This window comes from Dermacentor silvarum, chromosome 1 (genome assembly GCF_013339745.2).
Source record: "Dermacentor silvarum isolate Dsil-2018 chromosome 1, BIME_Dsil_1.4, whole genome shotgun sequence".
NCBI classification, from domain to species: Eukaryota; Metazoa; Arthropoda; class Arachnida; order Ixodida; family Ixodidae; genus Dermacentor; species Dermacentor silvarum.
Genome location: NC_051154.1, coordinates 187,295,423 through 187,313,193, shown reverse-complemented (window position 1 = coordinate 187,313,193; position 17,771 = coordinate 187,295,423). Strand labels below are relative to the sequence as shown.

Genomic DNA, 17,771 nt, shown 5'->3' with positions numbered 1-17,771 from the left:
CCCAGCCATGACGGGTGCATTTGGTGGGGGCAAAATGCAAAAGCACCCATGTACCATGCATTGGGTGCACATTAACAAAAAAACCGTGGTCAAAATTAATCCGGAGTTGCCCACTATGGCATGCCTCATAATCATATCATGGTTTTTGGCATGTCAAACCCCAGAATCTAATTTTAATTTAGGCTAGTTAGTTGCTGCATTCATGATACATGTTGTTGTGACTTCTCGCTGTTGTTTTTGCTGCTGCTTGCTGTTGATTTGTGGTACTGGGGATGTACAGAACTGGGGACCAGAATAGATCCCTCCTTAGCTTTGACTGAACTGGGAGTGCTTCAGATCCAGGGCACTAGCCCTAGTGTAGTGATTAGAAAAATTGGGGTGAAATTTTGGAAAATTGTAATATGAAAGCTTGTAAATTTGTAGCCATCACCTGAAATCCAGCATGTTTCTTCTACTGCAGGTTTAGACAACTTGCTCAAATTTCGACTGCATGGACAGCCACTAGTGCATCGTGCCATTGTGCGGGCTCTTAAGGACCACTTCCAGAACCCAGCACCCAAGAAAGCCCTGGTACTGTCATTTCATGGCTGGACAGGTGGTGGAAAAAATTATGCCAGCTCCATGATTGCAGAGGCACTTTACAAAGAGGGCATGAACAGCAAATATGTCAGCCTTTATGTTTCCACGAAGCACTTTCCTCACCAGGATGAGGTACCCAAATACAGAGTGAGTACACCATCATGCCATTGCAGGTATGACATTGTTGCTCAGGATTTTCTTCCGTAAGTGTGGTTGCTGTAAAATATGCTTTGTGACAGGATCTATAAAATAAAGCTTCAATAGTTTGCCTGTTCTAAGCCTAAATATCAAGTGGATGCTATTAGAACTACAAGCTGCAAAAAAGAACAGCTAAGAGTGTTTGGAGAAACACATGTTCCATAAAAACTGCTTTAACTGGTTAACCGTAGTTCAGTGAGTTGAAGGCAAAGAAAAAAAATTGGGGAAGGGGCAGTAACGCATAAGATGTTCAGAAGCGCTTATTTTCATCTGCTTTCTTGTGTGTGCTTGTTTCATCTGACAGGCAAATGTGCTAGTCATTGCATTTGCTCCATTACAAATTTTATGTGAATGGGAATTTTTATTGTAATGTTAATGTGAAAGAAAAGTGAAATTTATTCTTTTTTACATACTTTATGCAACACAGAAACAAAAAGTAGTAGCTGTGCCCAATTTGCAGAAAAAAAAATAAAAAGTTGTCGCAGTTTCACCCGAAAGGCGAAGCATCAATTGCGATAGCAACTTAGTAGAGAGCTATACGGAGTAAGGATAGTAGTTTTATCCGCTGTTCAAACTTGGACATGCAGCAGCACCGGCAACACACAGCACTGTTGTCGACGCCGTCGGCGTTTTGCCCGCGTTCGCACAAAATACGTGCGGCGTTGGTGACTGTTGCCGGAGCCTCTGATATAAATAGGCACTTGGTGCCGCAGCTAAACGTCGCCTCCCTTCCCTGCCCCCACCCCCTCCCACGGCCTTTCGTGCGTCAGAAGAAGGCGCGTTTGCTCTACATATATGGTGATTGTAAAGGAGGAAAGAGACGCCTACTTCTGCAGCCCTTAAGGGAGCACGGCACAGAACGCGCGTTTGTTCGCCGCCGTGCGTTCACTCCCCGTGAAAGCGCGCGTCCCTCGCGCCCTTTCACTTGCACATACAGCGTTCGGCGGCGCGCGGCGACGATTTCATCTCCATTGACGTCATACGGAACCTCACGGCGACGGCGACGGCGACGGCCGACGGCATAAATCTGCTTTGGAGTGTCCATATAATTGCTATCGCAATAAAAATACTGAGAATGAATGGTCCTAAATCGAAACCCTTGGGGGTGAAACTAGCTGCTGTGCTGCAAAAGCTCCACTGTGTTTTGCCTGGAATGCTAGAGAATAAGGCTTATACAGGTTGTTGAAAACGTCACTAATGTTTACTTTTCTGTGGAAACACAGATGTTTTCTATGTTTTTTTTTTTTTTTTTTACTCTACAGAATTTCAAAAATTCATATGTGACAGATAGTGCAATTGTGGTCCTTGAGCTGGATTACTCAAAGGAGCAGACATTACTCGCACGAGAAATCGAAATGCATAATTGATTAAATTAACTTCTTAAAAAATTACTTTACGGCACATATTGCAATTTAAAAACTGTAGCCAGTGAATTCGCAAGGCATATGCACTTAGAAGGAATTCTGTGAATGGCACTAGTTTCAAGATATGGGCCGTCCAACTTGCTGTTAAAATGCACTATTGTTCAACTACTTTTTTGACAAACTGCTGTTTGATGCATTGAATCACAAAAGTAACTGGAACACTCATGTATGTCGTCGCACACTTTGAGAATTAATATCTCGAAACTGGTGTCGCCCTGAAAATTCATTCCAAGTGAATGCACCTTGCAAAACTCATGGACTGCAATTCATAAATTACAATATGTGCTGTAAAGTAATTGTTTAAAACATTAATTAGTGCATTTTTGTTAATTAGTTGATTGTGCATTTCAATTTCTTGTGCTAGTAACGTACGCCACTTCGAGTAATCCAGCTGAAGGACTAGAATAGTGCTATCTGCCCGGTATTTCACAATACAGTACCTCTTCCCTCACCATGCAAGTTCTTGGTCAAACTTTGGACATCATATATTTTTCTTACTTACTTGACTAGTAAATTTTTTCATACTTAGGCACACACTTTAGTGTTTCACTTGGAAAGCTAATTGGCCTTTGAAAATTTCGAAGTGTCATGTTTTGGTAGCACTCTCTGTTTTGTGTAACTATTAGGGGTGTTCTAATAGTAGTGAAATTTCCAAATTGAGTGCGGATATTAGAGAAAAACAACATTTGTATATGGAATCGAATATGGAATAGTTTGTTTTTCATTTCTAAACAATGTGAAACATAAAGCTTGCAAATGGTCCATTTGGCAAAAGAAGGGAGAAAGAAAGAAAGAAAGCAGAGAGGGTTATTTAGATATTTATTTGATATAGCTGTGTAATGCTATTCACAACTCGAACCCAGTCAATAAGGAGCTTGTAAATTAGAAGCAATGGCTTTCAGTTATCTGGAGCACCATGATGACAGTAATGAAACAAGGGAACTGAACATAAATTGTTGTTTTCATTGTAGGAGAGAGTGTAATCCTAGAGCACCTAACATTGTTTCAAGCATATGCAAACATGGTTAAGTCAATCAGATAGTCGAGCGCTTTGCCTCAACCGAGACGAGTTCATATAAAAGACATTCTAAAAGTAAGCTTTAGGCATTCTTAACTATTGACTGCAAATTGTTCAGCAGAAGTTGTGTGCCCTGTGCGTTTGCTCACGAATTGATGCCTATGTGCAACAACTGTGGCTCTCCTGCAGAAAAGTAAATTGAAACAGTCATCACTCTTACCTATCTCTCTTTTGAGATTACGAAGTGTTGTTCGGAGTCTCGAATATTCAAACAGAATGAATATTCAATAATTTCAAATAGTGAATTCATTCTTGAATCGAATATGAATTGAATAGCAAGGACTATTTGATTTGTATTCGAAATTTCTAATATTTGCATGGGCCTCTAGTAATTATCCTGCAATCTAATGCAGAAGAGAAATGCTTGTGAGAGTTTAAGAAAGGTACTGTAAGTTCCTGCTTAGATAAATTCTTAGCATTGCTCCTAAGTGCTCTGCATTTGAACATTGTGACAGAACGCTTCAGAAATGCAGCTTTTCGAAAGGGCAGTTTTATTGAAAAGGTTGATGAGTTCTGGGTCCTGAGCAGGAGTGTGTTCACTTATTCCTTTAATGTCTTTAACTCTACTTCTCTTACATGCCATCCAATACTCCATGTGGCTATATATATACATATATATTTAGTGTTTTTTAAAGAATATACAGATACCTTATAAAAAGGCTATGAGCATAGCAAACGTGGTGCTCTTAAGAGGAGTTGCTAGGCGAAGCAGACATGCTTTGCTGCAGATAATGTTAGTTTTAGGAGACTATTAAAGAAAAAATTTTAAAACCCGCCGTGGTTGCTCAGTGGCTATGGTGTTGGGCTGCTGAGCACGAGGTCGCGGGATCGAATCCCGGCCACGGCGGCCGCATTTCGATGGGGGCGAAATGCGAAAACACCCGTGTACTTAGATTTAGGTGCACATTAAAGAACCCCAGGTGGTCTAAATTTCCGGAGTCCCCCACTACGGCGTGCCTCATAATCAGAACTGGTTTTGGCACGTAAAACCCCATAAGTTTTAAATTTTTAAAAAATTTTAAATTCACTTTTGTATTAGAACCTTGCGGGCAATCCTTTAAATGGCAGATTTGAAGCCAGTTACATTTTGATGTACTCAAATTTTTTAAAAACCTTGAAAATCGCACCTAATTTGAGATATTCATAATTGACTTCCAATGCTTAATCCAGGTAATATCGAAGCTTAGTGCACTGAGAGCACTGAAAAAGCAGCCCCGCTATAGCATCAGATGGAAAACACATCATTAAAAGCGTGATGAAGCTTGAAACTGAACGTCGCGGCAGACACTATCGCATGTCTGGCAAGCATGTGCCGTGAAGTGTCGTATCGATATTTTCCTCGACAAGTCATCATTAAGTCTTTGTCATGCACTTTGTCGACCTGTATAAACCTTGTACCGACAACATCTCTGTGCCGTGGATACACTTCGTGCAGCAAGGCACTGACCGTGAATATTACATTGAATATGCCAAATATTCGAGAAGCCAAATAGTATATATTCGATTTCCGAGTCAAATCATTTGAGCATTCACTATTCAATTCATATTTGTGTATTCAGGTATTCGTACACCCGTAGACTTTTTTACTATTCCTCTTTTTCTTTTTTCACCGCTGCAGTTTTCTTTTTTGTTATCCAGAAATAATCCTTCCACATGGCCTGTTGAAAATGCAACTTTTTGCTAATTGATGTTTGGTTGTAACATTTGTTATAATTCACGACGCACTACGGCCAATTTTGCTACATGTAATATAATGGCCTAGTGTTAACGGGTCAAAATACATGCTGACCTGGTCAGTGGTCAAGACATTGCATTTTTCACCTGCAGGACCTGGGTTTGAATGCAGTGGTCACCATAAAAATTGCTATCTTTTACAGTTTAAGTCGGTTACATGGTGAGCTGCATTACATCTGGCCAAGTCATATCACCATAAATTGTTACATGATGTGTAGGACTGAGCTGTTAAATTCATGCCTGACCCTGATGAAGTGATTGCCACTTTGCAGTTGTGGCACATTTTAGTAGTCGGTTACGGCTCAAAGGTGACAGGAGAGGACGGCTTAAATGGAAACCATGTATGAAGCACTGTGGCGTCAGCGTCAGCGGGCATCTGGCTGTGCAAAAATGCGACTATTCTTGTGGTTGTTGGGAGAAAGAAAGGAAGAGGAGAATCCTGCAGGCCGCCGCGACCTGAGTAATGGCCAGAAGGGAGATGCAACCAAGAGCGAAAGTAAATTATTGGGATAGAGTAAGGTTCCCGAAATCTGCAGGCACCCCACTTTTGTTCACCGAACAGTGTGGAGGCGTTTTTGAAGTCTGCACACAACTTGCCTCCCCCACCCTTCCAGGTTAGCCCACCGATATCTGGCAGGTACAGATCTAGGCGCCACTCTCGGATCTTCCCTGATCAAATTCGGGAACATCCGTAATTTGTACGTCGTCGATCACCTCCACATGGCCAAGACATTCGCCTTGAAGCAGCATCACGGGGTATGAGAAGGGGTTACAGACGAAAATAGCGGTGGAGCCCTGTTTGACGTTCACAGTTGCAAAAGGTAGCAGCAGACCTTTTCGAGTATAAAATCCGCCAGACGGAGAAAGTAGGGCGACGGCATCAGAGAGGCTGCTGCAATGCATTGAGACAATCACTGACGACTTGAAGGAACGCTGGTGTCGTGCCTGACGAGCAGTTTGTTCGCAAAAGAAGCATTATCGACAGGCGTCATATCTGAGATCGGCGACAGTTCTAGTTCGGCCCGTGCACAATAAATAACAGCACTCTGGCGGGCGAGAAAGTCCCACCCCAGGATAACTTCGTGGGAGCACGAAGAAATCACAACAAATTCGATGGCGTATACAACGTCCTCGATGAGAACACGAGCGGTGCACGCCGCTAGCGGATGAATACGCTGTGCGCCTGCTGTGCGGAGGGAGAATCCGGCAAGGGGGCGTCGTGACCTTTCGAAGGAAGCGACAAAGCTTTGCGTCCATAACTGACATAGCGGCTCCGGTATCCACGAGGGCATATGTGCGCACACCGTCAACTAACACGTCTATCACATTGGTTGGGCTACGTTGAGGACTTTCACGTTTCGACGGCGTCGCAGCCCTTGCCTCATGGACTGCGACGATTAGTTTTCCTCATCCCGAGCTCCAGGACGAGGCCGCATCGGTGAGGGGGAGCATCGGCGTGGAGAAGGTGAGCGGCGAATGTTGGCAGACCGGCGGAATGGTGGTGACGCAGCCCGAGGTTCATCGTCGTAATATCGGCGCGGAGAACCCACCATAGGGGGGGGGACTTGGCGCACATGGTGTAGCGCTAGGCGACTGCACGCGACTACAGTGGCGTGCGACGTGGCCTGCGTAGCCGCACGCAAAACATATCGGCCGATTGTCCGCCGTACGCCACCGAGTCGCTGTGGCAGGTCCCATCCATGTGGGAGGACGCGTTGGACGTGGCGGCTGGTGAAGTGATTTCACGGCAGGCTGTTGTCGGAGCATAGCGAGGACTTCGGCGTACGTGAGAGGTCCCCCGCTGAGGGAGTTGTTGAGGCTGGGTGACGACTTCCGCGTAGCTGAGTGGCACAGTCGTTGGTATCTGTTGGGGCCTGGCCATGACTTCGGCGTAGCTGTGAGGCGCAGCCGCAGGAACGCGCTGGTGGTGCTCAGGCAAAACCTCGCGCAGTTCTTGCGCTATGACGCAGCGAAGCAGAGGCGCAAAACTCGGCGTTGGCGCGTGTACCGGCTGCGGTTGTGCAAAATCCATTAATGACAGTTGCCGGGCAACTTCCTCGCGGACGAACGCCTTCATTTCTGCGAGCAAAGCTGTCTGGTTGGACATGGCAGCCAAACCGACGAGGTGTTCGTCACGCAGTAGAGATCGACGGGTCAGTGATCGCTGCCTGCGGAGTTCTTCATAGCTCTGGCACAGTGTGATAATTTCAGCCACAGAGCGAGGACTTTTGGCCAGCAACATGTTAAAGGCGTCGTCTTCTATGCCTTTCAGGATGTCGCGAATTCGATCAGACTCCGCCATGGTCGAATCGACTTTCCTGCATAGGTCCAGGACATCTTCAATATAGCTGGTGAATGTTTCTCCTGGCTGTTGAGCTCGTTCCCGCAAACGCTGCTCGGCCCGCAGCTTGCGAACAGCAGGGCGACCAAATACATCGGCGAGGGAAGTCTTAAATTCAGACCATGTCTGGAACTCTGTTTCGTGGTTATTATACCACAGGCTGGCCACACCAGCGAAGTAGAACAGAACATGGTGCAGTCTGTCCGCTTCGTCCCACTTGTTATGGGCGCTTACCCTGTCATACGCTGTGAGCCATTCGTCCACGTCAGTGTCGTCCGCTCCAGTGTAGATAGGAGGGTCGCGGTGACGAGGTACCCCGGGACACGCAGTGGGCGCGGGATGAGGCGTTTGCTCGGAGGCGTCTTGGGGCATCGTAGATGGTAGGGTACAGGACCGGAGTTTCAGGATGATTGTCTGAGGTTACCCCGCACCTCCACCAATTCTAAGGGTGTTTATTCGGCAGAGCTTGGAGCAGCGCAGCGTCAACGGTCAGCGCAGTAACAGCTTCCCAGCACGAGAGCCGTTGCTGAGCGAGAGCGCTTGACCCACTAGCGTTTAGAGCCAGTAGCGCTGTATCCACTAGCGTGTCTCTCTTCTTCACTACCAATGGAATGCATCTTATCACTCCCATTGCCATTGGTTGGGAAAATGTTTGTGTACTCTGTGACGAAATGTAATGTGGTGAAATTGATTTATTTGTTGAGTAAAGATTAAACAAGTATCATATATTTAGGCTAGCTTTGCAACGCTAGGAGTTGCCACTGAGCCTTTTATGTACTATGCCTGAGTATGCTCGTTTGGCCGCCGACGCACACCACTGGCTTTAACCGAGGTAATTCGTAGATGTGAAGCATCCGTAGACTGTTTGTGCCATCTACTCAGAAGTTGGTTATGCTGAAATTTTATGGTAGGTTTTGTTTTTGTATGACAGATGGCGCAACAAAGCTTATTGACTGTCTATCTTGCTTTCATTTTATTGCGATAGCAATTACATGGACACTCCAAGCGCATTTTTGCCGTCGTCACCGTGATGCTCCATATAAAGTCCAACGGCGATAAAATTGTCGCCGCACACCGTGCGTTGTGTGTGCGAGTAAAAGCGCGCAAAGCGTTTGCGGGTGAGCCGGCAACCGCCGTGCACGCTAGAGAGGAAGGCGGCCGGAAGCGTATGGTCTTCGTTCACGCGCGAATAACGGGGAGGAGCTGACGGAGATAGGAGGGGGGGAGGGTGCGTTTTGCTTACGCGGCTGCTGCTCAAGAAGCTATCTTGAAAGCGATCTGCAACGCGGCGCGGGCTGTCACACGCACCATATCTTGAAAGCGATCTCCAGACAGCTCTGACCTTTGTATGCGCTGTCCTTTCGCCGCTCTGTTTCCGTTGAAGCGATAGACCACACGAACTTTCGCTCGCTACGGCGGCCGCGCTCGTTCGCGCCAGCGTTTTGACAGTGGTTGTCTGCGGTCATCGAGTGTAATCTATTCATGTTTTCTTGTGTGCGCTGACACCATGCTTGTTAATTCAATTAGTAAACGAATGTGTCCAAGTTTATGCAGCTGATAAAACTACTATCCCTACTCCGTGTAGCTGTCTACTAATTTGCTATCGCAATTGATGCTTCGCCTTTCGGGCGAAACTGCGACATTTTTTTTTTTTTTTTTTAACTATGCAGAAATTCAAGAACGTCTATGAAGTCTATTTTAGAGGACTTCAATTTTGATTACAAGGTGTCTTCAAGGGACAGCGACAAAGGGGCTATATTGCCCGAGGAACACTAATTATCCTAATTAAAATCATTAATTAGCATGTCTTAATTTTTTTCAATTATTCATTTAAAGGATTTGTAATTTGCAGCAACATCTCGCCACTAAATAGCAATTGAATTTAAAGCCTGCTAATGTGTTACTTAGACAGAAATTCAATTTGTTTCAACTTGTTTATAATTATGAAGTGCATTTCACCAACTTATACTCATGGCTATGCAACAGTTAGAATGTTTACTTTCATCTCTGATGGCTCTTCTGAATCCTTGTGCATGCACTGTGCAGAAAACATTGCAGAAGGAGATTGAGGCGAAGGTGAAGGAGTGTGGTCGATCATTGTTCATCTTTGATGAGATCGACAAAATGCCAAATGGCCTTATTGACATCATCAAGCCCTACCTTGATTTTCATGAGAAGCTGGATGAAGTCGACTACAGAAAATCCATCTTCATTTTTCTCAGGTAAGTGTGCCAACTCTGAACTACCTATGCACTGTAATATACAGGCATGTAAGAACTGTGTGCAATTTAACAAGTAACTATAACTATCATATTTGCAACAGAAACTAAGATATGTTACTTGAAATATTGTCACCGTGCAGTGCTAAAAAAGAGACTGAGAACATTGATGCAGACTTATTCACATAGACTGCTCATTTGCTCAATCTGCTCAATCTTGTATACCTCTGAACCCATTGTAAATAGCCTGTAAATATATTTCATCTCTCTCTACTGCCTGTAACATCTTCGTGGATGTACGAGCTCTTCTGCATGGAAGATATAGTTAACGCTGCAGTCTCTCCTTGACTACCTGTGCTATGCCCATTCAAGGTGTGAATTGGCATAGATGTGGGAATGGGTGAGCTCGTATAACCTCTGGGACCTTACTGTTACGCTGGCTAACATGAGCTTATACGTCGAGGGCACAGCCCAGGTCTGGTTTGAGACCCATGAGGAAGAACTCACCAGCTGGACCCTGTGTAAACAAAAGCTTCAAGAGTTGTTTGGCCACCAGTGTGCAGCACAATTAGACCTTGCATCCTGCATTCAGACTGCAGAGACTCCTGCCTGACGTACATCCAGGACGTGCTTGCTATTTGCTGCAAAGTTGATAAGAAGGTTTCAAGAGCGGAAAAGGTTACAAAGAAATAGTGGGCAATGCGTTTAGCCTCCTTGTGTTTAATAATTCTTCAACAGTACAGGGCATCATTTCTGAACATCATCACTTCGAAGAAGCAAAGAGCCATTGCATCACTCACCACTTTTTCTCACCTTCACCACATGACTACTACCTGTGAAAACCTCTGTCTCCCTCACGTGCCCAATGTGTCAGTGTTGTGTGCATCATTGACCACTAGGTTGCCACTGCCTCTCCAGTTCTTCCCCAGCTTCATGCCCCAGATGATCCCTATGCAACAGTTGCTCTCCTTCAAAAAACTAATGTGCACAGCTTGTAGAGGTGATGTTGTCATGATAACTTGCCCTGAAATTCTTCTGTTGACCCTTCCTACGCATCATGACCTCATCATCGTAGAGGTAGGCGGTACACCGGTACACCCATAACTGTCCTGTTTAACGTCGATGCTAACAAACTTTTGGTCATTAACTCTAATATTTGTGCGAGACTAAAGAATTTCCCGATTTATATCTTGCTACCTGTCATCTGTTTTGTGGACGGCGGAACTCCAGATGTTATTAGAATGCATGTAACTCGTGTCACTGTTGCCAGACACATACTTCTGTTTTTTTTTTGTTTTTTTTATGTCCTAGACCCCTGCCCTCACGGCGTCATCTTAGGCCATTATTTTTTATCAGCACTTTCATCTCTTATTGATAGTTCTGTGGGTGGTTGTGCAACTCTTCATACCATATAATATTGACCCTCTCAAACCTATGCGAAGTTGGCTGTCTTCAATTGATTACGTTCACCTGCCTGACCTCACCATGACTTATATTGCCAGTTCACCTGATCCGTCAGTCTGGAATGGCAACTATACATTGTGTCTTGTGGGGTCTCAAACGTGCCCTTGGGACAAAGGAATGACAACACAGTAGTGCAAACAATCACAAGGGCATTTATTGCACCTTTCATACACTAATACCAGCTAGCCGAATTACTATCTTTAGAAACATACCAATGGACGCTGACGAATCGAGGAAGTCCGACTCGCCATGACAGCATATTTGGTGAATTTGTTTGCCCCCCATTCTAGCCACAGTGCCCAATCGTTCGGGTGTATGGTCACACGAATGGTGGCACATTAAAACGATCGTGTTCGTTCATCCTGGTGTCCCACTGCAAAGCCTTTGTTGGGACAGCTCCGCGAAACATGCAGGCTGGCATGCGAGGCTATCGCACATGCCACCGAACCCCAAGACAGAGGAAGAGGCCACTCTCTTTTGTGCCCGAGTAACCCTGCCGTTAGGTGGTGTTAACAGCGCAGCACTCGCGCCATCTCTCGTACTATTCTGCAACTACATTGACCAAGCTATGGGGAGAAGCTAGCTTACAGGAGGTGCGAGAGCCATGCGGGGAAAACAACATAAGGGAGCGCAGGAGAGTCAAGCATCCCCACAGTCCCTGAACACTATTGTCCTGCTTTTGCACAATGTTGCCTTCTGACATGTTAATCAAAACAAATGCAACCGGTTTTTTATGGTGAATATTGGAGTATGCCTTTGCTCCTCCGGGGTATATCGCTTGCAATTCATACCCCAGCTTATGACTACCAAATTTCCACCTTCACTGGTGACACCATCGTCTGCCACTCTTGGTTCGGGCCCTAAAACTCCAATGTTAGATACCTTGATGACAATTATCGCTGCTGACCTTCTACTCAAGCATATGAATGCATTCTGTTGCCTTCTTGCCTCGTATCGGGTAACCACCCTTTGGTAAAGCATCTGTTTCGAAGCATTGAATACACACCAGCTATATTAGCCTGATACACTTACAACCCTATGGCTAAACTTTTTCCCACGAAAAGGAAGAAAACTAAAAAGAAATGTGGGGGTGAGCCCACACCACCAGCAGGTATGATGGGCAGAAACGCCAATTGTAAAATAAATGAAAAGGGGTTGCAAGAACAACCCAAATGTGATTAAGAGAAACAAGCCAATCGGAAAAGAAAACATTTCGGAGGCTAAACCGACAGCGTATGTTCAGAGTACGGAATTACACTAAAAAGTAGGTGCCTATGGTATCTTTGCTACTAAGAACCAAGTCATACAGAAGGAAGTCTAACAATGCTTGCTTGGAACATCCTTTAACGTTGGTGTAGCCCTTGGGCTTTCCACATCGTGCTCATTGGTAAGAAGGATAACAGCTGGCATTGTTAAAAAATCCCAAGGGTGATTACACACTGCCACATAGAGAGGCCCTGGATTGCCTACATGGTGCAAAATATTTTTCTCCAATAGACTTTCACTCTTGGTACTGGCAGATTGCAGTTGAACTGTGAAAAAACTGCCTTTGTTACACCTGATGGCTGCTACCCAAAGTGAGGCCCTTTAGATTGTGCAATGCCTTGGCTACATTTGAATGTATGATGGATGCTCTGCTTCATAGTTTCAAGTAATTGATCTGCCTGTGCTATCTTGATGCCGTCATTGTCTTTTTATTGACATTTTTCAAATACTATTGCGCTCAATATGAGCTGCAACACGCAAGCCGTTGCTGCAGCTACGCTCTCGAGAAAAAAAGTGCAGAGAGTTTCGCCATTCCAGAAATGTGCATACCCCCGTGATTTACGCTGTCTGCTTTCTTCGTGGAGCAATAATACAGTGGCCCACAGAGCAGCCCTTAAGTTCATCGCCCTTAGCGCAGCGTGCTTCGTCATGGCGCACGCTGCCCTAGCTTTGTAACTATTCTTCTTGTTCATTTTGTTGTTGTTTTTCTCTTGTGTTTTTTTCTCTTTAATCTGCAATGGAGTGATAGCTACTCGGTGGACCAGTATATTATCGTTCTGTGAAAAAAGCAGACGACGGAAAGCACATTGTTCAAATGGCGACACCCTCTCCACTTTTTTCTCAATAGCCACGGCTCGCACGTTGCACCTCATATTGGGCGCGATAGTACCTCAAGCATCTTTTGACAGTTTTATTTTCTGCCAAGCAGGGCAACAGCTCAATTTGTCGAAATGTCACTTTAGTCACCAGCAACCTACCATGCTCGGACGCCTCGTGAATTCTTTTCGGTGTCCATCCCTATCCCAAAAAAAATCCACGGCGTCAAGAATTTTCTCATTATGAACTGTTCCAGCGATGTTTGAAACTTTGTGGGTCTCTGCTTGTATTTTTTCCGATTCATACACAATTTTATCATTTTTGCCCAGTATTCACTGCCACTGGTACATGTAACTGAGTATTATTCAGCAGACATTTAGTTAGTTGCTGCATGCTATAATGGCTAGAGCTCCCAACTTTTTATTGAAAGGCTATTCCCAGTGATATATCAACTGGACTTTGAAGACTGTGAATAGAATGGTGCAGGTATTTAAACATGATGGTGGCATTTGTGATGTGCCCTGTGCACTAACCTCCTAGAGCCACTACAGAGGAGAATGAGGCATGCATGATTGCAGCTGTTGTCACTTACCTACTCCCATATTAGCAATGGCATTGTGTAGAGTGTGACCTGTCAATTATAGAATTTGCAAAGTGTGCCCCAGAGGCACATAGCATATACCTTCTGGAACTACAAAGTGTTCTTGTGTCTTATGCATCTCTCAGGTCATCCGTTTCAACATCCAATGGTTTTAACTCCATGTGTCTTCACTGCAGAAGTATATGTGATACTCTGCGCTATGAATTATACCAGTGATCAAAACCTACCAACTCCTCAGACTCCTTAAGTGTTTTCACGGCTTTAAAATACTATTGAAGACATAAAAGCCTTGTATTTTTAGATTTTTACTCATCACTCTGCACTGCTTATATGCACAACCAACATATAGCATGCTGTGTGTCTTGCCATAGAAGGATAGAAGGCAATTTACTACAGTTAAACCTCGATATTATGAAGTCAGTAAAATTGGCAGTTTGCTTCATTATGTCGAAATTTCGTTAGAAGGATAGAAGGCAATGTACTACAGTTAAACCTCGATATTATGAAGTCAGTAAAATTGGCAGTTTGCTTCACTATGTCGAAATTTTGTTGTATTAAATTTCAATCTTTTATGCTAATAAGTACTGTCGCAATTATATTTTTCTATCACTCATTTCGTGGTCCTTAGCTTCTTAAGCTTCTTTGTTATCCAGCCTTAGGCTTGTACTGGTAGAATCCAATGGGGGACATGATTGTTCACTCTTCTTTTAAGGGATAATGTTAAGCTGCCAGTCATGACTTCAGAGCATGTGCCATATGTGCTTCCCTTGTTTTTTTCTTGTGAAATTTTTTCTCTTGATTTGGGTTCCCTGTGACTAATGGCCTGGATATACGTACTCCTGCACAGCTTCAAGTAACAGACTGCCAAACACGAACTCTTGTTTCCTTGCCATACTATTAAACATTGCTTTAGATTTCTGAATCGCAAACCTGCCCTTAGTCTTTGCCAGTGCAGGCACCCAATTATTTTTTTTTAAGTAACATCTGGTGTTCCTAAATGTGTAAAGCTAAATCTCAAACTTATAATGCTGCATTAGAAAAGTGCAGCTACCTATACTCTATCTCACAAGTAACTTGCAGCACTGCCGAAGGTACAAGGCGTAGACAGGCAATACCCTTACACAGCAGAATAGGTGGTGTCCAAATCCATGCACATTAAAGACCACCTGGGTGTCTTTAATGTGAACTACAACGCAAGCACACAGGCGTTTTTCCATTTGATAGGGTGGCACCTTCTGGATTTTAAATGCGGATTTTAACGGCTATGCTTTTGCTTGTTAAATGCGGCAGAAGTGATTTTGGGAGCCGAAACACGTCATAGACATGAGTTTTGGACACAACCTATTTAGTTCTGAGTGCAACCTATTTAGTTCTGAGTCTTATTATTAGTGCAATTAGAGCGTTTTATTTTTGGTTGACACATGATACGCTGCAGCGATATGTAACATGTTAGGACCTTTGCGCATGCACGTCCTATACCACAAATTACTGCAACGGATACCACCGACAACCTTAATAGCCACCCTAACACTGATTACGCAGCTAACATGGCTGCATCCATGCAGACAGACTGCCTGCTTCGATCCGAATCCATACTTGTTACTGGCTCTCCACCCTGACAGCAACAAATAAATGACAAAATTCATCATCGCTTAGTCTCATCTCATGCTGAGGGCAATGCATTAGATATGTTTTGTAGTTATTATTGAGATTGGCTGTTTGTTTTGACGCTGCTAGGACTACAGAGGCAGCGCAGAGTAGTAAAAGTGGTTTGATGTCCAGTTAGCAGATGTCGCCACACCATTAGCGCTGGTGATGTGTTGACGATGCATAATGCTATAAATGCCTAATTGTTCACTGCAGCATTAGTTTACTACTGCGCTCTAGTGTGGTACGTGATGACGGTGACGAGCAATTGCCAAATAGATGCCGAGCAGAAGATGTGGCGCAGTTGAACATTTATAGAAGCATTCGCCCTTACTACTGGCTAATGAGGCTAATGAACATTCATGCAAACACAGCTTATGGTTAAAATATCAAAACATTTGTTACATCACTCGACAAACCGTGGAGCATGTATTGATAGGATGGAAAGCAGACGCTGAGCAAACGGCATGGCATGGATGAATACACCTTAAGAGGCATTCACTCTTCCTGTTGGCTAAGGAGTCCTGCAGCTTTTACAGTGCTGCAAGGAACTACTGAGATAGAGTATAACTGCTTAATCTGTGCTTTTAGTACAAGTGCAGAGGCAGTGTGCTAAATTAATCTCATTATGTAGTTTCATCTTGAAAATATGCCTTACCATTTGAAAGAACCATTCGAGTTTTCATCATCTGCTCTTCAATATGTGAAAATTGCTGCTTTGAATTTTAAGATCTAAAATTTGCGGTTTAAGTTACATATTAAATCGCTCTTTGTTTTCGTTTTTCATCAGGTTTGAAATACTTCATAGTGTAATTTAGTGTGGAAAAAATTTTTGGGACTTAGAAACAAACAATCATTAGTAGCTCAGTTGGGCAAGAAAGCAACTGCCCCAATTTAGTTTATGCAGCTTAGAGAAATTGCTGAATGCTGGTTTACCAGGAATGTGCACCGTAATCAATACCATAGGTTGTGTGGTATTTATTATTGATGTGTGGGTTATGGCATGCCTTTTATGATTTTCAGTAACACTGCTGGAGATGTAATTGCACGTGCCACACTGGATGCCTGGAAGGATGGTATAGATCGCAGCAAGGTCAGGCTGAATGACATGGAAAAAGTCATTGAGCTGGGGAGCTTCAACGAAAAAGGTAAGGCAGGCTGACATTGGAGAAAGCCAAATGGCAATTTTAAATGCAAATTCTGGCCGCCGCAGCCACATTTTGATGGAGGCGAAATCCAAAAATAGCCGCGTACGGTGCATTAGGTGCACGGTAAAGAACCCCAGGTGATCAAAATTAATTCGGAGTCCCCCACTACGGCGTGCCTCATAATCATATTGTGGTTTTGGCGTGTAAAATCCGAGAATTTAATTTAATTGTAAATGGATGGATCTCTGCACTAGCTGCTGCATTGGTTCACAGGGACTGATTGTGATATTGCTCATTTCATTCCTGGCCATGACGCACCAGTGTGTGCATGAAGGAGTTGCAGGTGCCTGAAACCACTTTGTGCTTCTTCTTTCTTCTTTGTGGGGTTTTACGTGCCAAAACCAGTTCTGATTATGAGGCAGGCTGTAGTGGAGGGCTCCGGATTAATTTTGACCACCTGGGGGTCTTTAATGTGCACTACAACGCAAGCACACTGGCGTTTTTGCATTTCGCCTCCATCGAAATGCGGCCGCCACACTTCTCATCTGGCTGCACAGTCTACATGTAGCACTTGTTTGTTAGGTTGCACTTGTGCTTCTGGCGTTCATTTATTCCACCTTAAAGGCTGTGGGCAGTTTACGTGGGGGGGGGGGGGGCATACAGTAGTGCATATACAGGGCGTTTCACTTAACTTGAACCATAGATGTATCTACGAGGTGGGCAAAGTGGCTATTGCCCGGCGGGCAGGGAGGGCACTTACCCCCCATGCAATAGCCCTCCTGCCCACCCGGTAGATACGCCTATGGTTCAAGTTGCGTGAAACACCCTGTATATACTACAGCACGCTATATAATGTGAAAAATCAACACTATAAATGTGTCAAAACACAGTTGGAACTCTGGCAGAAAAGCAATTAGTGTAAATTCAGTTTGCAACTTCACCGGTAACTAAGCAGTACGTTAAACACACAAAAGAAAGAAATGATATAAAAAGAGATAGAAAAGAAAAAAAATTATTAACACTGTGGCGAAGGCGTTTTCGTGTTAGTAAAAACAGAAGATATGCTGCTGTGGGCTGTTGTGAGTTTCAAATGAAGAGCTTAGCTAGAATTGTTTGACTGCATTCAATTTGAACTGCTTTCAGTAGAAGTCGGCATATGTAAGCAGAATGGAGCTGTACAGAAAACACATAGCTACTTAACTGTATGCTGAAGTTTTAGAAGCTTTAAAAAATGCTTTTCTAAAATCAGATGATTG

General features: G+C 44.1%; 1 protein-coding gene across 1 annotated transcript in view; it reads left to right on the top strand.

Moving 5' to 3' along the window:
- LOC119436526 (torsin-1A-like) overlaps positions 1-17,771 on the top strand; it is a 33,657-nt gene that overhangs the window by 12,156 nt on the left and 3,730 nt on the right. The window contains exons 2-4 of the mRNA XM_037703395.2: positions 461-726; positions 9,401-9,576; positions 16,391-16,515. Of these exons, the coding sequence (XP_037559323.1) occupies positions 461-726; positions 9,401-9,576; positions 16,391-16,515 (567 nt within the window). The remainder of the gene's footprint in view (positions 1-460; positions 727-9,400; positions 9,577-16,390; positions 16,516-17,771) is intronic.